At 47.3% G+C, this 25,473-nt stretch overlaps 1 protein-coding gene and 1 non-coding gene across 2 annotated transcripts; one reads left to right on the forward strand and one right to left on the reverse strand.

Annotated features, from left to right (window-relative positions):
- Positions 1 to 1,753: 1,753 nt before the first annotated feature.
- Positions 1,754 to 1,860, reverse strand: LOC139034604 (U6 spliceosomal RNA). Its single transcript, XR_011487127.1, has one exon. It is a non-coding gene; the product is annotated as a U6 spliceosomal RNA (small nuclear RNA).
- A 5,861-nt stretch (positions 1,861 to 7,721) lies between these two features.
- On the forward strand, positions 7,722 to 16,013 carry NFILZ (NFIL3 like basic leucine zipper). Its single transcript, XM_070464827.1, has 2 exons — positions 7,722 to 11,067; positions 11,405 to 16,013. The coding sequence occupies exon 2, from the start codon at positions 11,420 to 11,422 to the stop codon at positions 12,275 to 12,277; it is 858 nt and encodes a 285-aa protein (XP_070320928.1). The 5' UTR covers positions 7,722 to 11,067; positions 11,405 to 11,419; the 3' UTR covers positions 12,278 to 16,013.
- The last annotated feature ends 9,460 nt before the right edge of the window (positions 16,014 to 25,473 follow it).

The raw sequence follows: 25,473 nt of genomic DNA on the forward strand, positions 1-25,473 counted from the left end.
ACATGGGTGGGGAATTTATGGGCTTACTCTCTCTTCTTTGATTCATCTTTTTTTTTTTTTTCTCACCTTTAACATTTTCCTTTCAAACTTTTTTCTCTCTTCTGTCTTGGTGGTTGAGACCCAAAGTGACTGCAGTTTGTTCTTACCTGGGGTGTCTTTGGGCTCAAAGAAGGAGTTTGCCCAGTTTCAGGAAGGTGGTCTGTGTGAGACCATCTGGACATGCCAGGTGTCTTGTACACACAACTTACTATTCAATTCTCAAAACATCTGCATGTGATAGGGTCCCTTGAACCCATTTTTATTGTTGTTGTTAAGTTGCTAAGTCCTGTTCAACTCTTTGAGACCCCAAGGACTGCAGGATGCCAGCCTTCCCTGTCCTACATCATCTCCTGGAGTTTCCTCAAATTCATGTCCATCGAGTCAATGATACCATCCAACCATCTCATCCTCTGTCACCCTCTTCTCCTCCTGTGCTCAGTTTTTCCCAGCATCAGAGTCTTTTCCAATGAGTCAGCTCATCACATCAGGTAGCCAAAGTACTGGAGCTTTAGCTTCAGCATCAGTCCTTCCAATGAATGTTCAGGGTTGATTTCCTTTAGGATTGACTGGTTTGATCTCCTTGCAGTCCATGGGACTCTCAAGAGTCTTCTTCAGTACCACAATTTTTTTTTTTCCATTTATTTTTATTAGTTGGAGGCTAATTACTTTACAACATTGCAGTGGTTTTTGTCATACATTGAAATGAATCAGCCATGGATTTACATGTATTCCCCATCCCGGTCCCCCCTCCCACCTCCCTCTCCACCCCATCCCTCTGGGTCTTCCCAGTGCACCAGGCCCGAGCACTTGTCTCATGCATCCAACCTGGGCTGGTGATCTGTTTCACCCTAGATATACATGTTTCGATGCTGTTCTCTTGAAACATCCCACCCTCGCCTTCTCCCACAGAGTCCACAAGTCTGTTCTATACATCTGAGTCTCTTTTTCTGTTTTGCATATAGGGTTATCATTACCATCTTTCTAAATTCCATATATATGTGTTAGTATACTGTAATGGTCTTTATCTCTCTGGCTTACTTCACTCTGTATAATGGGCTCCAGTTTCATCCATCTTATTAGAACTGATTCAAATGAATTCTTTTTAATGACTGAGTAATATTCCATGGTGTATATGTACCACAGTTTCCTCATCCATTTGTCTGCTGATGGGCATCTAGGTTGCTTCCATGTCCTGGCTATTATAAACAGTGCTGCGATGAACATTGGGGTGCACGTGTCTCTTTCAGATCTGGTTTCCTCGGTGTGTATGCCTAGAAGTGGTATTGCTGGGTCATATGGCAGTTCTATTTCCAGCTTTTTAAGAAATCTCCACACTATTTTCCATAGTGGCTGTACTAATTTGCATTCCCACCAACAGTGTAAGAGGGTTCCCTTTTCTCCACACCCTCTCCAGCATTTATTGCTTGTAGACTTTTGGATAGCAGCCATCCTGACTGGTGTGTAATGGTACCTCATTGTGGTTTTGATTTGCATTTCTCTGATAATGAGTGATGTTGAGCATCTTTTCATGTGTTTTTTTGCCATCTGTATGTCTTCCTTGGAGAAATGTCTGTTGAGTTCTTTGGCCCATTTTTTGATTGGCTCATTTATTTTTCTGGAGTTGAGCTGGAGGAGTTGCTTGTATATTTTTGAGATTAATCCTTTGTCTGTTGCTTCATTTGCTATTATTTTCTCCCAATCTGAGGGCTGTCTTAAAAATATGGAACGCTTCACGAATTTGCGTGTCATCCTTGCGCAGGGGCCATGCTAATCTTCCCTGTATCGTTCCAATTTTAGTATATGTGCTGCCGAAGTGAGCACAGCACCACAATTTGAAAGAATCAATGCTTTGGTGATCAGCTTTCTTTATGGTCCAACTCCCACATCCGTACGTGACCACTGGAAAAATCATAGCTTTGATTAGATGGATCTTTGTCGGCAAAGTGAACCCATTTTATGGATGAAGAATCAGAGGCTCAGAGACCAGCATCCCATGGCCAATACTGGCTATTCCTCTTCTGACATTCAGATTCTGTTTAATTAAATTCTAATTTGGGAGGAGAGGGCTGTGCTTTGCTCCATACCCCTCGTTCCCACCCTGCCCAGTCAGAGAATGGAAGCCCTGCTTCTCATCAGGAAGGAACTGAGCTGAGTTCAGCTCAGCAGCAACCTTATAACACAGGGAAAGGAAAGAAAAACAGAAAAGAGAGAGAGGGGAGCCATAGAACACTCTTGGAGAGTCATAGATGGCCTCAGGGCTCACGTCCTGAGCTAGAGTGCAGTTCTGGGCTTTTCAAAGCTGAGCTCTGAGTACTAGTTTCATTTTGGCCACTAAAATTCCATCTGACCTTGGTAAGTCTGTTCCCAAATCTGGATCTCAGTTTCTGCTTCTACTAGGCAACCGATGTCTTGAGTTTTTTTTTCTTAGTAACTATATTTTTCATAGCTGAGCAATTCATTCTTTTAAAATATCTACTTCCTTTTGTTTTATAACCTCCTGTTCTGGTCTTATGGTTAGTATTCCGTCCTTTATCTTTTTGAATCACTTTATCTATTCATTGTAAAACTCTTTGAAGATTGCCCTGATTATCTCTGTTTCTGCAGATGTAAATTATTCCAGTTGGGGAGTTTGTGGCAACTTCATGAAGTGGTTGTGAATTCCTCATCTCTTCAGGATCTCTTCCCCCGTCCTCTGTCTTCTGAGAATGTGTGTCCTTGACGTCATATGTTAGGGGGCCCTACATGTCCGTGGGTGGGGGCATCCTTGTCACTGGGCGTCTCTGCTTTGATGTCTGGTTCACGTTGGTGCTTCTCTGTCCAAGTGTTTGGAGGAGGAAGAGGGAGGTGTCTGTGTGTACTTGGTCTGCCGTCTTGAATGGAAGTCCAATTTCATCATCTATAAACCGATACCGTTGTGTTGGATGGACTGTAAGAGTTTATCCATTCCATATATAATAGTTTGCGTCTGCTAATCCCAAACTCTCAGTCCTTCCTTCCCCTACGTCCTCCTCCTTGGCAACCAGAGTCTGTCTTCTAGGTCTGTGAATCTTTCCATTTTGTGTGGGTATTTTCAACCCAGATAACCATTAGGGTCTGGCAGCAGAAGCTTAGTGGGAGAGGATTCTAACCCTACCACCACCATCAAATAAAAAACAGCCCTGTGACTCATTTTTTACTGTTATTATGTACTGGCTCTTCACACATATGATTTCATTCTTTTTAGAACTAAAAAAACCACTATTACCTTCATTTTAAATGAGGCATTGGAAGCTCAGAGGGGTGACAGGACTTGCCCCCACACACTAAGCTGGGAGGGAGAATCTGAACCCAGGGAGAACTGGCTGAAGCTCTTTCCTCTGTCCATCCTGTGCATCATTCTGACAGCCTGGATGTTCATCTCAGCCCTGCCCATTGCCAGCTATTCGGTACCTGAGCCCCCTTTTCTTCTGTGGACACCGACCTCTATTCTTCAGAGGTGCTAAACAAACTCAAAACTCTGTCCTCAGTGGAAGAGGTAGGGGAAAAGCCAGGAAGATTCTGCTGATGTGTTCACGTGTGGGCTCTAGTGTCTGTTGCACCGGGAGGCAGGTGACTGGGTCTCTCAGCTGTTTTCATCTTTCAAATGAGGATAATAACTGAGCGTTTCTCTTTGAGTGGTGGTGAGTGCAGAGTAAGACATTGCGTATGCCTGGCATGCAGTAGGCACTCAGCAAACATTACCACTTCCCTTAGAGACTGGAATAGGGGTAGAGGAATGTGAATGTCAATTCATCAAATCCTTAGGGGTCGGAGAGAGAAGCTTCTAGAACACTCACACAGAGAACACATTCTAATAGGGAAAAAGTCTAGTGAAGGTGGATTTTGCTCTGTACCAGGAAGACCTCCCCCTCCTCCTTCTCATTCTTCCCCTTCTCCTTCTTTTTTTTTTTTTAAACAAAATTGATCGAAGTATAATTGATTTACAATGTTGTGTTTAATTTATGGTGCTGGTTCCGTCGCTCAGTCATGTCCAGCTCTTGTGAACCCAAGCACTGTAGCCTGATAGACTCTTTTGTCCATGGGATTCTCCAGGCAAGAATACTGGAGTGTGTTGCCATTTCCTTCTCCAGAGTTTAGTTTAGGGTCTGTAGCAAAACGACTCAGTTATACACATACATTTTTTCATATTCTTTTCCATTATGATTTTTTTTTTACAGGATACTGAATATAGTTCCCTGTGGTATGCAGTGAAAAGTGAAAGTGATAGTCACTCAGTCATGCCTGACTCTATGCAACCCCATGGACTATAGTGCACCAGGCTTTTCTGTCTATGGGATTCTCCAGGCAAGAATACTGGAGTGGATTGGACCTTTCTGACTCAGGAACTGAACCCAGGTTTCCTGCATTGCAGGCAGACTCTTTCCCATCTGAGCCACCAGGCAAGTGCAGTAGGATCTTTAAAAAAGATCTTTGTATTTATCTATTTTTATTTTTGGCTGTGCTGGGTCTTCGTTGCTGCGTGAGCTTTTATCCAGTTGAGGCCAGCACGGGCTACTCTAGTTCTGTCGTAAAGGCTTCTCGTTTGCCGTGGCTTCTCTTTTGCAGAGCACACGCTCCAAGGTGAATGGGCTCCGTAGCTGTGGCTCCCAGACTCTAGAGACCTGGGATTGAACCCATATTTACCACCGAACCACCAGGGAAGCCCCTAGAGTAGGATCTTCTTGTTTATCCATCCCGTATTTAATAATTTGCAACTGGCAATCCCAAACTCTCAATCCTTCCGTCCCCCACCCCTCTGCCTTGGAAACCACATGTCTGCTCTCTATGTCTGTGAGTCTGTTTCCATTGTGCAGATAAGTTCATTGGGGTCGTATCTTAGATTCCACACATAAGTGATACCCTATGGTATTTGTCAGAAAGACCTTGACTATGAGACGTCACCCAGCCTCGCAGCGGCTGACTTTAGTGAATGAGTTCCTCGTCACTTGGGGGGACCGAGAAGAGCCTTGACTGCCACCAGTCAGGGAGTCAGTGGAGGGTGATGGGGCTGGGGTGGAGTTGTGCTGGGCCATCTCTGAGGGAGATTTTCCGGCTTCCTCGTCCCCTCACTGGCCGACTCATGGGAAGTGTCCCCTGACTTGCCCGCCCCCACCAGCGCCTCCTCCACGACCACAGGAAGGCCCAGCCCAGCGCTCGCTGTGTCTTCTCTAAATAAACTCAGGCAGCTGAGCTATCTACTGCCCCATCTCCCTCTGGGTTCCTGTGGAGGTGTCGGGGTGGTGGTTAGGGGGGCCTCTGGCCGAGCCACAGGGAGGAGGGGACTCCGCACAGTGAGGCTGAACCCTGTCGGCCTCACGGGCTTAGCGTGAGAGCCTCCGGTTCCTCCTCTAGCTGACCACCAGCCCACGCGCCGCCATCTTCCCTGGGCATCTGCTGGCTTTGACTTGGGCTTAGATGACCCTTAGGCTGTCCTCCTCCCTTTCCAGTCCAGCTGGCCCCCATCCTCTCTCCCAGAGCCAGAATAGTGCCCTCCAGACGCTGGTCCCAGGGTCCTGGGATGTGCCTTTGACACCCGTCATCTCCTGGCTTTGTGAGGGCAGGGAGACTGTTCAGTTTTCCTCTGCTGTCCCAGTAACCACCCTAGAACCTGGCACAGTGTTGTATGAGTGAATGAATATATATCCCAAGGTGTTTTGTGAAGTTAATATTTCATGGCCAAATACATTTGAGAACTTCGAAGTCAAACACAAGTTAAACCTTTTTGCAGGACTCGTCAGAGCCTTTAATGATTCTCATGTCTTTGTGATTTTCATATAAGAACAAAGAATGCAATATTTTTCAAATATATTTGTATCTCTTTTTTTTGGCAGAACACTGTTGCCACTGGGGTTCATTTTTTTTTTTTTTTTTTAAATAGTTTCATTTTATTTATTTGTGGCTGTGCTGGATCTTGGTTGCTGCCCAGGGTTTGCTCTACTTGCGGTGAGTGGAGTCTACTGTCTAGTTGCAGCGCTTGGTCTGCACATTTCAGTGGCTTCTCTTGTTGCCGAGTATGGGCTCTAGGGCGAGTGGGTTTAGTAGTTGCATCTCGGCTCTCAGGCTGTATCGCACAGGCTCAATAGTTGTGGTGCATGGGCTCAATTACTCTGCGACACGTGGGATCTTCTTGGATCAGGGATTGAACCCATTGTCTCCTGCCTTGGCAGGCTGATTCTTTACCACTGAGCCATCAGCGAAGCTGGGCCACTGGGATTCTTGAGAATAAACTTTTGCAAAATGTGGGTCTAGGATTATGGTCAGAATTCCTAGGAGTGTTGTTATTTGACTGTTTATGCCACCATGCTTTTTCAAACACGGCCAAGAGCACAGAATAAAAGACTAACTTCAAACAATAACATTAGAGGAGAAAAACTGCATTCCCAACTCAAGAAAGCCACTAGCGTTCATCTCAAAACCCAGTGCTGAGTTTCCTGGTGGCCAAAGCAAGGAGGTTGATGAAGTGGGTTTCACAGTTTTAGACTGGCGGTTCAGCAGGAGGGCCAAACATTCTCTATGTGTGAACAAGATTCTGTTTTTATTCATTTATGTGTCTATTCACTCATTCAACAAATATTTATTTACCCACTACTATCTATGAGCCCTAAAGGAGATTGGTCCTGGGTGTTCATTGGAAGGACTGATGCTGAGGCTGAAACTCCAATACTTTGGCCACCTCATGCGAAGAATTGACTCATTTGAAAAGACCCTGATGCTGGGAGGGATTGGGGGCAGGAGGAGATGGGGACGACAGAGGATGAGATGGCTGGATGGCATCACTGACTCGATGGACATGAGTTTGAGTAAATTCCTGGAGTTGGTGATGGACATGGAGGCCTGGTGTGCTGCGATTTATGGGGTTGCAAAGAGTCGGACACGACTGAGTGACTGAACTGAACTGAACTGATCTATGAACCAAATGTCAGGCACAGGAATACAATGGTAAACCAAAAAAAAAAAAAAAAAAAAAAGAAGGCACATGCTGTCCTCATGGAGGTTATTCAGTGGTTTTTTAGAACAAAATTGTCAGCCCTCAATGTCCACTTTTCCCTTGAGCCCATTCTGAGTCAGAACGCTCATACCTTGCTCTGGTTTTCCTCTCATCCTGTTTTGCATCAGAATCATAGAAGGTGATGACATTCTAGGTGCAGGGAACCCAGGGGTTCAGTAGAGACCAGATCTTTGTATCAGAATTTTCAGGAAAACCAACATGGGAAAATAGGCTATGGTAAAGGAGGTGGTTCCCCATCCCTGGGGTGTCCCCGGGGCATCTTTTCTGAGTTCCACTCTGGGGGTTGGGAATCTAACGACTTTGCTTCTTCTGTCTGCTCCTTGTGCTCAGTCCCTTAGTTGTGTCTGACACTCCATGGACTGCAGCCAGCCAGGCTCCTCCATCCATGGGATTCTCCAGGCAAGAATACTGGAGTGGCTTGCCATTTCCTCCTCCAGGGGATCTTCCTGGCCCAGGAATCGAACTCGCACTGTAGGTGGATTCTTTACTGCTGAGCTACTGGGGAAGTCCCCATTTACTCCTCTTCTTTAATTTTTTTATTTGATTGCATCTGGCCTCTATTGTGACACGTGGGACCTTTGTTGAGTCATGCAGGATCTCCAGCTGTGGTGTGGGGCTCCACAGCATGGAGGCTCTTGAGTTGTGGCACTCGGGCTCCAGAGGGTATGGGCTCAGTAGGTGCTCCAGGGGATGTGAGATCTTAGTTCCCTGACCAGGGATCCAACTCACATTCCCTGCATTGAAGGTGGATTCTAAACCACTGGACCACCAGGGAAGTCTCCTGCTCCTATTCTTAACATCCTAGTTCTTCAACACTAGTCATGTGGGAAGTTCTTATCAATTGCTTTCTTATTAGTTGGATGGATGGGTGGACTCATGGAGGGATGTATAGATGAATACATGGATTTGTGGAAGGATGACTGGCACATAGGAAGGATGTGTTAGATGAATGAGAGAATGGAGGAAGAGAAGGTGGGTGAGTGGGACCAGTAAATGGATATATGGATGGAAAGGCACCTGGCCCTTAGTAAAGGCACAAAATTATTATTATGAAAATATTCTTAGTGTGGTAAAATACACATATCATAAAATTTATCACCTTAACCATTTTTAAGCATACAATTCAGTGGTATTAAATACATTCACTTGACATGGATTGTGCAGCCATCACCACCATCCTTCTTCATAACTCTTCTCATCTTCTAAAACTGAAATTCTATATCCGTTAAACACTAACTCACTTCTTTCCCTCAGCCCCAGCAACCACAATTTTATCAATACTTTCTGTCTTTACGGCTTTGACTATTCAGGGCTTCCCTGGTGGCTCAGATGGTAAAGAATCTGCCTGCCGTGAGAGAGACCCAAGTTCAATCCCTAGGTTGGGAAAATCCCCTGGAGGAGGGCATGGCACCGCACAGCAGTATTCTTGCCTGGAGAATCCCATGGACAGAGGAGCCTGGTGGGCTACAGTTCTTGACTACCTTAAGTTCCTCCAATAAGTGGAACCATACGAAAGGAGCATTTATTCTTTAGTCGTTGGGTTATTTCAGTGAGCATAATGCCTTTAAGTTGCATCCACATTGAAGCATGTGTCAGAATTTTCTTCCTTTTTTAAAAAAAAATTCTTTTTATTGTAGTATAGTTTATTTTCAACGTTGTGTCTGTTTCAGATGTACAATTAAGTGAGCTGGTTATACTTATGTGTGTGTATGTTAAGTCACTGCAGCCGTGTCCTACTCTTTGTGACCTTGGACTGTAGCCCTCCAGGCTCCTCTGTCTATGGGGTTCTCCAGGCAAGAATACTGGAGTGGGTTGCCAAGCCACTCCCAGGGACGGAAAATACATCTCTTATGTCTCCTGCGTTGGCAGACAGGTTCTTTACCACTGGCATCACTTGGGAAGCCTTATACACTGGATATATACCCAAAAGAATTGAAAGCAGGGTCTCCTTTTAAGAATTTCCTTCCTTTTAAAGGCTGGACAACATTCTGCAGTTTGGATAGACTGCCTATCCATTCATCTGTTGATGGACACTTGGGTTACTTCCACCGTTTGGCTATTATGAATAATGCTGCTACGAACATGGGTGTACAAATGTTTCTTTGAGACCCTGCTTTCAACTCTTTTAGGTATATATCCAGTGGGCTTCCCAGGTGGTGCTAGTGGTAAAGAACCCACCTGCCAATGTAGAAGATGTAAGAGATGAGGGTGGTTCGATACCTGGGATTGGGAAGATCCCCTGGAGAAGGGCATGGCAACCCACTTCAGTATTCTTGCCTGGAAAATCCCATGGACTGAGGAGCTTGGCAGGCTACAGTCCATGGGGTCACAAGAAGTCAGACACGACTGAAATGACTTAGCAGGTATAACCAGAAGTGGAATTGCTGGATCATGTGGTAATTCTATTTTTAATTTTTTTTTTTTGAGGAACCATCATACTGTTTTCCACAATGGCTATACCATTTTACATTCCCACAGCAGTTCATAAAATTTCCTGTTTCTCCACATCCTGGCCAACCCTTGCTACTTTCTGCTGTTTTGATAGTAGTCATCTGAGGAGGTGTGAGGTGGGATCTCATTGTGGTTTTGGTTTTCATTTCCCTAATGATTAGTGATACTGAGTATCTTTTCATGTGCTTTTTGGCCATTTATTTAGCTTCTTTGGAGAAATGTCTACTCAAGTCCTTTGTTCATTTTTGAATTGAGTTGTTTGGTGTTTGTTGTTGTTGAGTTTTAGGAGTTTCCTATATATTCTGGATACAAATACTTATGTAATCTGCAAATTATATCAGCTTTATGATTTGCAAATATTTTCTCCTGTGGGTTGCCTTTTTATTCTGTGGATAGTGTCCTTTGTTGTGCAAAATTTAAACATTTTTGTGAGGTCCAGTTTGTCTATTTTTTGTTTTTCCTGTAGGCACAATATTACTTTAAAAATAAAGCTAACAGGTGAATGAATTGACAGATGGATGAGTGAGTGGGCAGGAAATAGAGGATTGTACAGTCAAATGGGGGATGGATGGGTGTCCTTCACTATCTCCTGGAGTTTGCTCAAATTCATATCCATGAAGATGGAATTCATGTCCATGATGTCAGTGATGCTATCTAACTATCTCATCCTCTACCACCTCCTTCTTCTTTTGCCTTCGATCTTTCCTAGCATAGGGTCTTTTTCAATGAATCGGCTCTTCTCATCAGGTGGCCAAAGTATTGGAGCCCCAGCCTCAGTATCAGTCCTTCCAATGAATATTCAGGACTGATTTCCTTCAGGATTGACTGGTTTGATCTCCCTGCAGTCCAAGGGACTCTCATCTTCTCCAGCACCACAATTTGAAAGCATCAATTCTTTGGCACTCAGTCTCCTTTATGGTCCAACTCTCACATCTGTACATGACTACTGGGAAAACCATAGCTCTGACTATACAGACTTTTGCTGGCAAAGTGATGTCTCTGCTTTTTAACACACTGTGAAGTTTTGTCATAGCTTTCCTTCCAAGGAGCAAGCATTTTTTAATTTCATAACTGCAGTCACCATCCGCAGTGATTTTAGAGCCCAAGAAAATAAAATCTGTCACTGTTTTCACTCCCCCCCCCCCCCCCTTCTATTTGCCATGAAGTGATGGGACAGGGATGGATGGATAAATAGATGGTGGTTGGTGGATGAAGGGATGAATGGATGGAATGGGAGTTGGCTAGGTAGGTCGGTGAAGGGTGTATGAGTGAGTGGGTGAATAGAAGACCTTATGAATATATATAAGTAGGGTGGATGGGCAGGTGGAAACCTCTGGCTGCAGATGGAGATCTTGGTGTACAACCTTGGCACTTTTCAGGTGAGTAGTGGCTTATCTTCTGACCCCACCTTGGCTCAGTTTAACTCCATGGACACACATTCTCTTTTTCTAGGTTTGGCTTTCCTCCTATGTCTCTCTGGGTCTCCAAGAATCCTACGCTGGAGCTCAGATTGAACTGAGCCCTTGGCTTGTGTGCTGACCTCCTCAGTGGTAAGAACTCCTGGGAAGGAGCCTCCATCTTCCTGAGGATATGGGCCCCAACCTACTCTCCCTGATTCCAGTGGCTTCCTTTTAAGCCAGAAATCTCTGCTCTCTGGCAGCCTCACCCACTTCTCCCTCAGACATCAAACCATCCCATCAGCTCCCCACTCTTTCTGCTACACTCCTGGGTGGAGTCCTTCTGCCTCCACCCAGCTCTCCAGCCCAATTTCCACTCTATCCTGGGCCCCTCCCCTGGGGGTGGTGGAGATACAGGATAAATTAGAGGAAGGACTCATTCAGGGCAGTTTCCTGCTTCTAGTCCAAGAATTCGTCTTTTCTCCCCCAGGGCTCCCAGGCGACCATGGATGTGGGTCTCTTGGTCCTCCCGGATGTACCGCAGGGTCACCGCAAAGCTCTGCCGGGAGCGCGGGTCCGAGGTCCGGCCGTGCGCCGGCAGCGGGAGTTCATGCCGGAAGAGAAGAAGGACACGGTTTACTGGGAGAAGCGCCGGAAGAACAACGAGGCGGCCAAGAGATCCCGCGAGAAGCGCCGTCTCAATGACGCGGCCCTGGAGGGCCGGCTGGCCGCCCTGCTCGAGGAGAACGCTTTGCTCAGGGCTGAGCTGCGGGCGCTCAAGCATCGCTTTGGCCTCCTGCCCAACACGGGTGGGACCCGGACCCTGCCTACTCTGCTATGGGACTCCCCCTGGCCTGGGGACCCCAGTCCTAGGGCTGATCAGACCCCGACTCTACCTGGCTCCCACGGCTGCCTCTTGAGACCGTGTTCCCTGGACGCTGGGGTTCCAGGATGCTGGCGCTGCCTAGTGGCTCACAGGTGGACTAGCCTGGCCACTCCCCCCAGGTCTCTCCCGGACCCTGCCTCCAAAAGAGTGGACATGGCCTTGCAGGCTGCCCTGCCAGCTGCCTTCTTCAGCTGTCACCTCCTGGATAGGCATGGGGTCCCCAGGCCAGAGCTCAGGCCCTGCTGGGGGCTGTGGTCACCCATACCCACCGTGTGCCGGGCCTCAGGGTCCTCAGAGGTGTTGCTGACACCTGGTGTTGATCCCATGGGGTTGCCTCCCAGAGTGGCCTGCCCGGTCCCTGAGAACCATCCCCGAGAGGATCTGGCTCAGGCCTCCCTGCCCCACAAATTGCGAATCAAGTCCCGAGCTTCCAGCAGAGAACCTTGGGTCTGGGAGGGTGGCGGGAGCCCCATCTGAAAGCTTCCCCTGGGCAAGGCCAGGCCTGCAAGGGTGTAGTGGGGACTGATCGTGGGTTTGTCTGGGAGTATGAGTGGCTTGGCTTTGACCCAGTTCCAAATACTGGACAAGGCTGGAGGTAGAATCCACTTTTTAGTGTTCAGACCAGACTTTTAAGAGGAGAGTCTGTGGGACCTTGGGTCATACCATGGTTCCTATTCTGCCTGAAATATGTTTTGGGTAGTCACTTTTTCTTCCTCTTTCCATTTGTCCATTCATCCATCCATCCATCAATCCATCCACCCATCTATCCTTCTGTCTACCCTCCCATCCATTCACTGATCCTTGCATGTGTCCATCTGTCCACTCATCCATCCACCCATCTATGCATTTGTCCATCCATCCACCCACCCACCTATCCATCCTACCTTTCATTCATGCATTAATCTATCCATATACCCACCAATCCATTCATCTATCCACCCATCTATGCATTTGTCCATCCATCTATCCGTCCATCCTTCCTTCCTTCCATCCTTCTGTCTATTCATTCATCTAAACACTCAGCCATCTAATCACATCAACTCACCCACCTATCCTCGCTTTCTCCCTCCCTTCCTCCCATCTATCCATCCTTAGATCTATTGATCTATCCACCCAATCACTTTGCTGTGAATCTACACACCTATCCATTCATCCATTCATCTACCTACCCATATGTCTATCCATTCATTGATTCTTTTATACATTTAATCACTCATTCATGTGCTCAGTTGATCATTCATTCATTCTCTCACTCATTTGTTTACAATTCATAGTGCCCAGCTTAGTAACAAGCATGAGAACACATTTCTGGCTTTGGGGTTCCTATTCTAGGGGGATGGTGGGTACTGGGAACAGACATACTGAGGGCCATACTGAAGGAGGAGGTAACATCTTAGGATGTCTGACCCCTCACTTCCTGCAGGGGCGGGTGTGTGTACTTACCACCTGGTGTGGATGTCAGACTTACCCAGTTCAGGTGGCTTCCTCTGTTCACTGAGTCACAGCCTGAGCCTCTGGAACAGACCCTCAGTGTCTAAGGGTGTGTATGTTAGTCTTCTCTCTCTCTTTGGCTACTTGTACCCTAGAAGACCTCTCAGCCCCAGTACACATCCTGGGCTTGGAAACTTACATCTCCCAAAAGATCCTGAGGAGGCAGGAAGGAGGGCTGCCTGGAAGTGGCAGCTCTAGCCTGTTCCCTTCTTAGCCGGAGCCCACTGTTAGAAAGGGATAGACTGGGGGTGCAGAGAAGTTGGCTCTCAACACAAAGATGCCACATAGTTGTGGCTGATCATGCATAGAGGCCTTAAATGCAGGCTTGGCTCTAGAAATGTTAAAAAATGCTAACAAGCAGACAGAAGAAGGAAGTCAGGGCATACCATACCACCTCTGGGAGATGTGGGTAGTTTGGTGCTTCCTCTTGGTGAGTCCACTCACCTGGTGTGTCTGAAGTGTCTGAGCCCTGCTCACTCACACCTCGTGTACTCAGGGGAATAGGGGTTGGCGGCCCTTGGATCATTCAAGTCCCTTTTAACCTTCCAGCTCCAGTTGGAAAAGCCCAGAGAAGGATCTACCTAAAACAGGTCATAGAATTTCAACATCAGGAGGGGCTCCAAGAATCTAGTGATGAGTGGTTATCCAGTCTCTACCTGAATTCCTCTAGGGATGGAGAACTCACTCCCTTCAAAATCCCATTACCATTCCTTCTCTAGAGCCAGAACCCACTGCTTGCAGACTTCTACCTCTGGTCCTATTCTTACCCCAGGGGACCACTCAGATCCCCTCCCCCACCCCTCCCTCTATTTGGAGGTGGCCTGTGAAGCCTCTGGTTCCTCTTCTCCAAAGTAGAGATCACCACACCTACCTCAGATGGTTTGAGAAGATTAAATCTCATTTACTGTGTGCATAGCACTTCATACACAAGTGTTTGACAGATGTTAACTCCTCTCTCTTCTTTTCCTTTTTAGAAAGCACTTATGCTCCCAACCCCAGAGTAGTGCTGTCTTCAGGGGAAATGTCCTCTCATTCTTCAAAATTATTTCCCTTCACCCTGACCTGGCTCTTTACTATTTTTTTGTCAATGCCATTTATATATGATGGCTGTTGGGACTGAATATGAATTTCTTCATTCATCAAATATATATTTTTTTTTCAAGAAATATTTTTTTGATCTCCTACTGTGTGTCAAACAGGAATTGGATGAGGGAAGAAGTATTCCACACTGAAGTGTTTGCAAGTGGAAACTTGCACAAATGTCTAAACTGTTCACCCAAGACATGTCAATTACTCATTTGACGGGCTCTGGGGCCATAGGTGTGGCCTCTACCCTCTGACAGCCAGTGGGCAGCTGCAGCCTTCCCTGTGGCTTCCTGGGAGTTGCTGCTATAGGAACTATCCAGTGCCATGTTCCACCCTGGGGCATCCATGGGCCCCTTGGTTCATGTCTGTAACCATGGGATTGAATTGGGGACCAGATTTTAGGACACTGTGCAACCACATGTTATGTTTCCTCTTCCAGTCATCCTTGTAGGCTGGGGAGATTTCTTTGGCTATCAATGCATGAGATTCCCTTCCTGCTTCGGGTGTGCCTGGCTCATATTGAATGTGCAACAGATATTGAATGAAAGTTTCTGCCAACCTGATTGGTGACTGCTGGGGGCAGAGATAAAATGAGTTGAAGATATTGATGAGGCCGCGTTTCTCTGCTTTGTCTGTAAGGGTTCACAGACATAATCTTGAACATCTTGGCGGAACACTGTGCCACCTGGATCCCTGACACTCAAGTCATGATCCATGAGCCAGCATCATCAGGATCACTGGGAGCTTGTTAGAAATGCAGAGTCCCAGGCTCCTCCCTGAACTGCTGAGTCAGAAGCTGTGTTTTGACAAGATTTCCAGGAGACCCGTATGCACATTGAAGTTTGAGAAGCAGTGACCCAGAGCAGAGGTTGGCAAACTTCCTGTACGAAGCAGTCAGAGTGACTATCTTTGACTTTGTGGGATGGCTGCTGTTGCATCTACTCCCATCTTTTCATTGTAGCATGAAGCAGCCATAGACAGTATGTAAATAAGTGGACATAGCTGTGTTCCAATAAAACTTTATTTCCCTAAACAGGTGTAGCCTGAAGTGGCCCAAGGGCCATAGTTTACTGTTGGTATATACCCAGGAGAGAAATTGCAGACCTGCATGGTGTTTGCCTTCAACCTTGACATTGTCAAAGTGTTCCACCGAGTGGTATTACCAATCCATACTCCTTTGCATGCAGAGGATGTCCATGTTTTGCTGACATATGATGATTTTTCTGAACTGTTTAGTTTTTGCCAATCTGGTGAGTGTAAAATGAATTTAACCTGCATTCATCTGCTGAACATCTTTGCCAAAATCTGTTGGCCAGTTGGGTTTCTTCTTCTATGAATTGCCTGTTCTGCTGGGATATTTACCTTTTTCTTGTTGATTTCTCAGAGCTCTTTATGTATTCCAGATATACATCCTCTGTCATATGTGAACATCACAGTGTTCTTGCCTGACTTGTCTTTTCATCTTCTTTCTGGCAGATTTTGTTGAAGACAAGTTCTAAAATCAGATGTTGCCAAATGTATCCTTCTTTTCTATTGCAGTTGTACATTTCTGTCTTGTTTAAGAATCCTTCCATACCTCAAGGTCATGAAGATAGTCTCCTAAATGTTCCCATAAATGTTTACAAATTTTGCTTAATCCATCTCTTTGTGTATGTGTGTGTGTCATCTTGTGGTGGGTTGTGGTTTAGTCCCTAAGTCATGTCCGACTCTTGCAACCTCATGGACTGTAGCCTGCCAGGCTCCTCTGTCTATGGGATTTCCCAGGCAAGAATACTGGAGTGGCTTGCCATCTCCTTCTCCAGGAGATCTTCCCGACCCAGGGATCCAACCCTGGGTCTCCTGCATTTCAGGCAGATTCTTTACCTCTGAGCCACCAGGAAAGCCCTTCATCCTCACAGAGAATGTAACTAATCTTGTTTCCCTTTTTGCTTTGGCCACCAGGGGGCTTGGGGCTAAACTTACAGCTCAGTCATCATAACCGTTCATTCATTCATTCACTTAGAAAATTCTTTTACTCATTTAGGAAATATTTATTGATTGGGTACCATGTTCCAGGCACTGAGGAAAGAGCAATGAACAATCTTGACTCTGTAGTGCCAGCAGCCTAGTAAGGGAGACATATAAAAGAAATAAACAAGAAAAAGTGTATAGTAGGGTCAGTGGTGATAAATGTCATGGAGAACAAAGAGGTAAGGGGATTGGGAGAGGTAGCATTGGGTGAGTTATAAAAATTGAAATTGAGATATCAGGAAAGGCCCTACTGAGAAGGTGACATTTGAACAGAGACTTGAGGGAGCTATATATGTACTGGGGGAAGACCCCCACCTTCAGTGAAAAGAACTGTCTGCGCCAAGGTCTGGAGATGGGACCATGCTGGGAGAGTTGGTGAAACATAGAGGAAGCTCATGTGGCTGAGGCTGTGATGGAGGGGGAGAGTGGGAGGAGGTGGGGACAGGGAGGTGATGGGGGGCAGGTCATGTAGGGCCTGTGGGTCGAGGTGAGGACTCTGGTTTCCTCTCTGAGTGAGGTGGGGGTGCCGGGGGAGTTTCTGAGTGTATTTCTGCTATAACTGTCCTTCTTTCCCACCCCACTCCATCCTGTGGTGTGTGAGACTGAGTGAAAATAAATAAAGCCACCATACTAGCACAGGAGAGCTGGCTGGCTCATCATCTTGAGAAAGGGGGGTGACTGACCACAGCCTTGCTGTGGCTCATCTTCCCACGGGTGGCCACAGGCTGCCCTCCCCCAGCCCCCCGCCAAGTTGCTCATCTATCCCTGTTTCTGACACTCTCTGAGCTGTGAGGGGGTGAAGCAGGTAAAGCTGCTCCATGAGGACGATTCATGGAAGGGAAATGCACGTGGTTTTCTTTTCTGCTTTGTAAAACTGCCTTCCACAAAAACCCGTTGAGGTCAAGTGTGAGAGGGTGGGCTATCAGTTGTGTGTGTGTCGGCGTGGCGGGAAGGGGTGCAATGCCAGAAAGATGAAGGACCTGCTGAGGCTGGGGAAAGGTCAACAAGGTGGTGAGCAGGAATAGCTGAGGTGGAGGGGGCTCAGGTAAATTGGAAGGGCTGGAGATGAGCTGGAGATAATTGGCTCCAGCTGGCAACAGTGGGAGGCTGGCTCTGCAAGACCAAAGGGTGGAGCAGGCAGAGGTTTACACCTACCCTCCAACGGCTGTGACCCCCTGGAGTCTGTCACCCAGGACAAGCAGGCTCATCTCTTGGCTGCCTGTTCTGAGCTGGTCCCGGTGCACTGGATTTCGTTTCATCTTCTACGAAAGCCTTCATTGTTATATCTTCATGAATAGACAGAGAAACTGAGGCTTGGGGCAGTTATCTGTATGCTGCCTAACCTCAAACAGCCAGCAGCCATTTCACCCCTCATCACTGCACAGGTATCATGGCCAACTTTCTCCTCCTTGAAATCCTCAGGTCCCTGTCCTTTCTGTTACTTCTCCCTATAATGCTTTATTTATCTTCAGTCTTTAAATGCCTTTCTCTTGGTTCAAACACTACTTTTTTGAAAAAATTTTTATTTATCTATTTATTTAGGCTTGTCCACGTCTTGGTTGCAGCATGTGGGATCTTTAGTTGGAGCATGCAAACCTTTAGTTGTGGCATGGGAGATCTAGTTCCCTGACTAGGGATTGAACCTCCACTCCCTGCATTGGGGGTGCAGCATCTCAGATGCTAGGGAAGTCCACTAGACCACCAGGGAAGTCCCAAACACTGCCCTCTTAGGAAAGACTATCCCTCAACACCCACTGTAAAATACCAGATATTAATATTTACATCAATCCTACACACAGTAAATTTTCCATAAATATCTGTGGAATGTATAAGCAAGTTGGATAGGAACAGTTGATACTCCCAGTAACAACTTTGATTGCAGCTAAATCCTGAGTTGGCAGTGAGAAATGGAACATTTTATGCCGTATCAGTAAACAAGGATGTCACAGCTCATTAGCGATTGCAGCCCTCCAAGGCGAGCCAGTGAGCCCTAACAGCACTCAGGAAGGAGAATACCTGCAATCTAGCAGCCATCCCTGAGTTGGGAAGATCCCCTGGAGAAGCAGATTGCTGCCCACTCCAATATTCTTGCCTGGAGAATTCCATGGACAGAGGAGCGTGGCGAGCTACAGTCCATGGGGTCGCAGAGAGCTGGACATGACTGAGCAACTAACCTGTTCAGCAGCCATCAGTGACTGCAGCCACTCCCTACGGTGAGCACCAGGGGAGCTCAAGATGTGAAATCAAAGGATACTGGCCCCCGGGAGAGCTGAGATACATAAGAAAGGAATGATTTCAGTGACCCCAGGTTCTTGCATCTTCCCATACATAGAGACGTGCTAAATTCCTTAACTTGGGATATCTGGTTTTCCTTAATTAGCAATCATCTTTTGATGTTCAGACCACTTACCTTTTATTGTAAAACTTTTAAATAACCTGTCTCCTCCCCTGCCTCCTCGAAGGAGCAGTTCTCTCAGGGTCATTTGAGATGCTGTCTCCTGGGTTTAAAGTCTTAAAAATTTCCACTGAATAAAACACAACTCTCAACTTTAGGTTGTGAATAGTTTTTAAGGTGACACCAGGAGGACTGCCTCTATCTGGACGATGAAGGTGTTGTGGGGAAGGGGACCCCATCTGTTTTTTCCCCTGGGGGAGCCCAGTATCTGGGACAGGACCTCTCAAGCAGTAGGTGCATGATTAAATACTGTTGTACTGAATCTGAGGATTGAAGAGGAAGCTGAGGCTATGTTACTGGGCAGAGAGAGACAGGAAAGGACAGCGTCACACGGGTCATTCATTCAGTCACTGACAACTTTCCAGAGAGGATGAAACCCATCCTTGTCCTTTAGAGTCTGTGCCTTTGAGGAGAAGGACCACCACTGAGAGAACTAGAAGGTCAAGATGTGTCAGATGCTGAGGATTGTGGGCCGATGTGTCTGGGGACAGGGGAGGGCAGGGAAGGTCCCTTGGAGGAGGTGACATTTGATCTGAGATCTAGAAAGCATAAGTGTAAGAAGCCAGTCCCTGAAGGCCAACTGTTGTATGATTCCATTATATGAAATATTCAAAATAGACCAATCCACAGAGGCAGATAGTGGTTGATGGTTGGTTGTCAGAGGTTGGGGCGTGGGGAGGGGGGAGTCAGGAGTAATGACTTCTTGAGCAGGGGGTTTCCTTTGGAGGTGATGAAAATGTTTTGGACTGAGATAGAGGTGGTGGTGAATGCATTAAATTCCTCAGAATCATTCACTTTAAAATGTTAATTTTTCTTGTTTTGTGAATTGCACCTCAAGTTAAAAAAAAAAAATGCCATGGAGTCTGCCCTGCACAGAGGACTGGTGGTCGGTTGAGGGATGGAAAGGAAGAGATTGGCCAGAGAACTGGGTTCAACCTGCAGGGGGGACGTGGAAGGAAGGACTTGGCCCTGGGTCTGGTCCCAGGGAGATGGGGGCGGGGGTGATCTCCGGTGGCCTCATCCTGCAGCGGCTCGAAACAGGGTTTTGGTTCCTGGCTGGGGACTGAAGTCAGGCCAGGGCAGTGAGAGCACTGAATCCAAACTACTAAACCACCAGGAACCACTGGCCAGTGTCCAGGCCCCTGGCCCGTCAGCTGTGCAGAAATGAATTTCCACACCGAGACAGAAAGTAGTGAAACAAGCAAAGTGTTTATTAGGAGGAAAAAGGGTACGTGTTGATAGACACACGGGTGGGCGTGGAGAAAGAGTCGCACCCTCCTCGTAGTCTGCATCACTTTTATGGGGCATGTCTTCTGGGTTTCCTCTGGCCTCCCACCTTGCTTTTCCTGGCTCTGAGCCCGTATTGGGTGATCTCAGGGTCCTCCTCTGCGCCTGCGCATCTCTTTGCCCAGGTGGATTCCAGCAAAGAGGCCTATGAGTAGGGTGACATCACTCCATTTCTGACCTCCAAGGCGCCTTTCTGCACTTGTGTGATCAGGAAGGTCTCCTTGATTTCCAGAATGAGAAATCTGTGGTCTCTGTCTCTTATCTGGGCAAGGCTCAACTCTGCTCTAGCTACTGCTATTTTGGAGTTTCTGTCCATAGGGGACGAACCGCAGCTGCGCAGCTTGGGGGCCTATCTATCTTGGGTTTTGTGGTGTGCCTGGGTGACTGGGGGTGAAACGCCTGGGTCTACCTGAGTTGACTCGCTGAGCGGGCGCGCGCTTGCGTGTGCGTGCGTGCAAACACACACACCCACCTACACGCTCTGACCTGGGTGTGCATGTGTCACACGACATGCATGTATACCTGTGTTCCGGGGCCACCGTGGAGACATGAACCATACATGCACTAGGCTAATGCCTAGTGTAAAGGGGCCCCACAAGTCTCCTCATTATGTGGGGGGTGAGGTGGAGGGATGGAGGAGAGAGGAGGCCCTTTTCATAAGGCCTGAGCTGGGCCTCCCCGCCCCCATCACCCCTCTCTCTGGCACCCACTCTCCCTGTGGTTGCACAGGCCCCGGAGGGCAGCCCCAGCGTCCCCTCCCCCCATCCTACTGTAAATTCTGAGAAATCCTGTCCGCGGTTTGGCGCAGCCCCTCCCCCGCTCTCTAGCAGGGCTGCCCTGGCCACTGTCTTCCTGTCTTGGGGCCTGGGTGGGGGGCTCAAAGTGGGGTTAGGGGGAACGGCCGGGAGCCACGCCCTCCTAGCCCCGGGGTCCCAGGCCGAGAGGAGGCGGCTCTCTGGACTGCTTCCGGAACCTTGGCATCCCCTCGCAGGGGCCCTAGTCTTCTTTTCTGTAGAACGGAGATAATATCAGTTAGTCCCAACCTCTGAGGGACAGGTGGAGGCGGTGACTCGCACTGGGTGGTAAGCGCATCAGTCTGGCAGGTAGGAAGGGCTAGAGGCTATTATTATCCACTTCCTGCCCCTAGCTCCGCCCCACTTCCCCGCCACCTCCAGCTTCCACTCCGAAGCTTGGTGGTCCCCTACCCAGAATGTCTCTCTCCTGGCTCCCTGGTGAAACCTAGGAATCATTCAAATTTCAGATTCTCCGGAAATGAGCGCAAGCTGTGGGACCAGCCGGATCAGGGAGACAGGAAACCCGGGTTCGAATCCCGGCTCTAACAAGGGCACGCTGGGCAGCCTGCTTTCCTCGTGCGCTCCGATGCTGTGTGGTTCTAAGCCTCCTTGATGAACAGCCTTGGTGGGCACCCTTACCCTGTACACTCCTGCCTCAAGGTTACTCTTATCTTCTGATGCTAAGCCACCTTCCTGGGCTATTCTTGCCACGAACAGTGGAACTCCTGGAATTTAACTTGCTGGAGGTTTTTGGGGACTCCAGAGACTTGCCTCTAATTCTCTTAGTACTGCCCACTCGCCCTCCAAAATGTAGCTTAAATCTGTCCACTCTCCAGCTAGACCTACAGCTTGAGCATTTTCATGGTTTCCCTGAATCCACTTGGTTGTCCCAAGGGCGCCACATCCCTGCTCTCAAGCCTTCCGTGGGGCCCTATTGCTCCTAGAAGAAAAAATATGAAGTCTTCCCTTCAGCTGTCAATAAAAAAAAACAAGTCTGGACCCAGTAAGTTAGTTAGTGTTAGTTGCTCAGTTGTGTCTGACTCTTTGCGAACCCATGGACCATAGCCCACCATATTCCTCTGTCCATGGGATTCTTCAGGCAAGAATACTGTTGTGGATTGCCATTTCCTTCTCTTGGGGATCTTTTCGAACCAGGGATTGAACCCAGGTCTCCTGCATCGAGGACAGATTCTTCACTGCCTGAGCCACCAGGAAAGCCCAGACTTAGTAAGGAGAGCCTTCATTCAAAAGGATTATGGCAAGGGGAGAGGAGAAAGATGATGCCCTGGGGAGAAGGCTCTGACTGTGGAGTCTGCAAGCCTCCCAAGAGTGAGGCCAGAGGGTGCTCTTTTCATGAAGACAATGAGCAAGGCAGAGAGGACCAGGTGTAGGGAGGGGATGAGAGGGTGTCAGGATGAAATACCAGATGAGAGGATGCTTTGTGCTGGGACCAGCCTGTTCTCAGTGGGCTGTCTGCTGGTGGCTAAGTTCAGGGACCTGAAGGAAGGAGAGGAGTTAATCAAAGTTTGGTTGGCAAGCATTTTGTTCTAGCTGGTCAGTGGGGACACCCAGTCCAGCTACACACTTAGGAGGCAAAGAATGGGAATTTGGAGGGTTGGCATCTGGTCTTGTTACAGGCACACAAGAAAATATGTATTGGGATTATTCAAAGAACTGATAGAGTGGATCAATCTATCTGTCATCTGTCTATCATCTATTTATCTATCATCTTTCTATCAACTTGCAGTTTCATCTGTCTCTCTTTATCTGCTATATATATCTCTATCTGTCTATTTCTACACCGCTGTAACAGCTTCTCTGGTGACTCGGAGGGTGAAGAATCTGCCTGCAACGTGGGAGACCCGTGTTTGATTCTTGGGTTGGGAAGATCCCCTGGAGAAGGGAATAGTAACCCACTCCAGTATTCTTGCTTGGAGAATTCCATGAACAGAGGAGCCTGGCAGGCTACAGTCTATGGGGCCATAGAGAGTTGGACATGACTGATTGACTAACACTTTCACTTCACTTTTCATATAGCTATAAATATATAGATAATATCTATATAATATAGATATCTATAGATCTTAGAGATATCTAGAGATCTGTCTAAATCTTAATATAGATATCTATATATACTTATACATTCTAGCCAGGCTCCTCTGTTCATGGGAATTCCCAGGCAAGGATACTGGATTGGGTTGCCATTTCCTTCTCCAGAGGATCTTCCTGACCCAGGAATCAAACTCGAGTCTCCTGCATTGCTGACATCTCCTGCATTGCAGGCAGATACTTTCCTGGTGGAGCCCCCAGGGAAGCCCATATCCATAATATATCCATATATTACATATCGGGCTTTCCTGGGGGCTCACAGTAAAGAATCTGCCTGCAATGTGGGAGACCCAGGTTCAATCCTTGGGTCAAGAAGATCCCATGGAGAAGGGAATGGCTACACACTCCAGTATTCTTGCCTGAAAAATCCCAGGGACAAAGGAGCCTGGTGGGCTACAGTTCATGGAGTTGGAAAGAGTCAGACACAACTGAGTGACTAACACTTTCACTTTCACTTCATACTACATATGTGTGTCTGTATCTATTTAGGTATCTATCCTCTTTGATATAATATCTGTCTATAGATCTACCTATAGCTCTAGATATATGTCTGTAGCCTGGAATATCTATTTATTATAAGGAGTTGGCTTGTGTGATTATGGCGATGAGCACATCTCAAGATCTACAGGCTCAAACTGAGATCAACAGGAGGAAGTGAGGTTTCAGGTTAAGTCCCAAGGCCAGAAAACAGATGGTCTTTCAGGCAGGTGGAATTCTGTCTTAGTAGGAGGACCATCAGCTTTCTGGTCTGACTGTCAGCCTTCAACTGATTGGACAAGGCCCACCCTCACCAGGAAGGGCAATCTGCTTTACCCAGTCTACAGATTTACATGTTAGTTCATGCACAAACACCCTTCCAGACGCACCCACAATAATGTTTGACCAAATATCTGGGCCCTGTGGCCCAGTCAAGTTGAGACATAAAATTAACCATCAGAGCATGTTGTCTGTTGGGACTCCTCCAAGTGATATGGGAGGGTGGTTCCTTAGAGTAACCATGAAAGGGGCAACATGAGAGGTTGGGGAGAGGATTCTTAATCTTCAGCATTTCCCAAGATCACAGAGCTTTGGTAACATTTATTTTTTAAAAAATATTTTACATGTTTTGGAGTATGTTCTATTCCACATACAGCCAAGTATGTTTTTTAAGATTAATTATTTGTATTGAAGTATTGTTGATTTACAATGTGTGAATATTGTTTTAAAACATGTCTTTAATTTAATTTTGACTGTGCAGAGTCTTTGTTGTGGTGCCTGGGCTTCTCTCTAGTTCCCTCCCAGTGTGTGGGCTTACTTGCCCTGCAGCATGTGGGATCTTCGTTCCTTGACCAGGGGTCGAACCCATGTCCCCTGCATTGGAAGGAAGATTGCCAACCACTGTCCTGTCAGTGCAGTTTAATATTGTTAATAGTGAAGCCTCAGTCAAGTTTAATATTGTTGTGCTTCATAAGGGCCTGCATGACCTGCCCTCACCCCTCCCTTACTCCCTCCCACCCACGCCGCTGTGATCTCCAAACCCATCAAGCTGGTCCTTGTGGGTCCCTCAGTCTGGAATGCTCTTCCCTCATCTTCTTGGTTCTTCTCCTATCACCCCTCCCATCACCCTGTTTAATTTTCTTTTTTTCTTATTTATTTATATGTATTTAGTTGGTTGTGGCGAGTCTTCGCTGCAGCATGTGGGATCTGGTTTCCTGACCAGTGATTGAACCCGGGCCCCCTACATTGATAGTGAGGAGTCTTAACTGCTGGCCCACCAGGGAGGTCCTACACCACCTTGTTTAATTTTTTTCAGGGCATTTTCTACCATGTGTCTTCTTTCTTTCCATGTTTATTATCTGTTCCTTCCACTGGGCAGAAAGCTCTCAAACTGTTAAGTAAGTGTTGGCTGAAGACCTACTATGTATCAGTGTCCAGACCTCCCAGAATCCACGGTTCACTGGGGGAGGCTGAAGTGAGTTGTGTCACCTGTGCAGACAGACATAATGTTTAATCCTGATACATGTTAGGCTGGGCTGAAGCCTGGTGCTTTGTGGACCTGATCTGCCTGGGTGGTCACAAAGGGCTTCCCAGAGCTGAGATCTGAAGCAGGGGCATAGCATTAACTTGGGAAAGACAGGAGAAAATAAAGTGCTCTGGGTGGAGGGAACACCTTGTGAAAAGGTCCTGGGGTGGAGGGAAAGTCCCCCTGACCTTGAACCCTGTCACCTGGCCCAGTACCCCCTCCACCTCCCCACCCCCATCTGGCAGCCATGTCTGTCCATGCAAAGTTTCAAGAGACCCTAGGTAATAGGGGTGAGAATACATGTGTGATTGTGTGAACAGTCCTGCTAACACCAGAATTTAATCACACTGTGCTTGGATGGGGTGGGTGTTGGCTGTGTCCCTCTAATCCTGGGGCAGTGAGCTGGATGGGGGCCAAGAAGCAGCTGCAGGCGTCCCAC

This window comes from Odocoileus virginianus, chromosome 3 (assembly GCF_023699985.2).
Source record: "Odocoileus virginianus isolate 20LAN1187 ecotype Illinois chromosome 3, Ovbor_1.2, whole genome shotgun sequence".
Classification (NCBI taxonomy): Eukaryota; Metazoa; Chordata; class Mammalia; order Artiodactyla; family Cervidae; genus Odocoileus; species Odocoileus virginianus.

Coding starts and splice junctions, on each gene's coding strand:
- NFILZ (XM_070464827.1), top strand. CDS start 11,420: ATGGATGTGGGTCTCTTGGTCCTCCCGGATGTACCGCAGGGTCACCGC.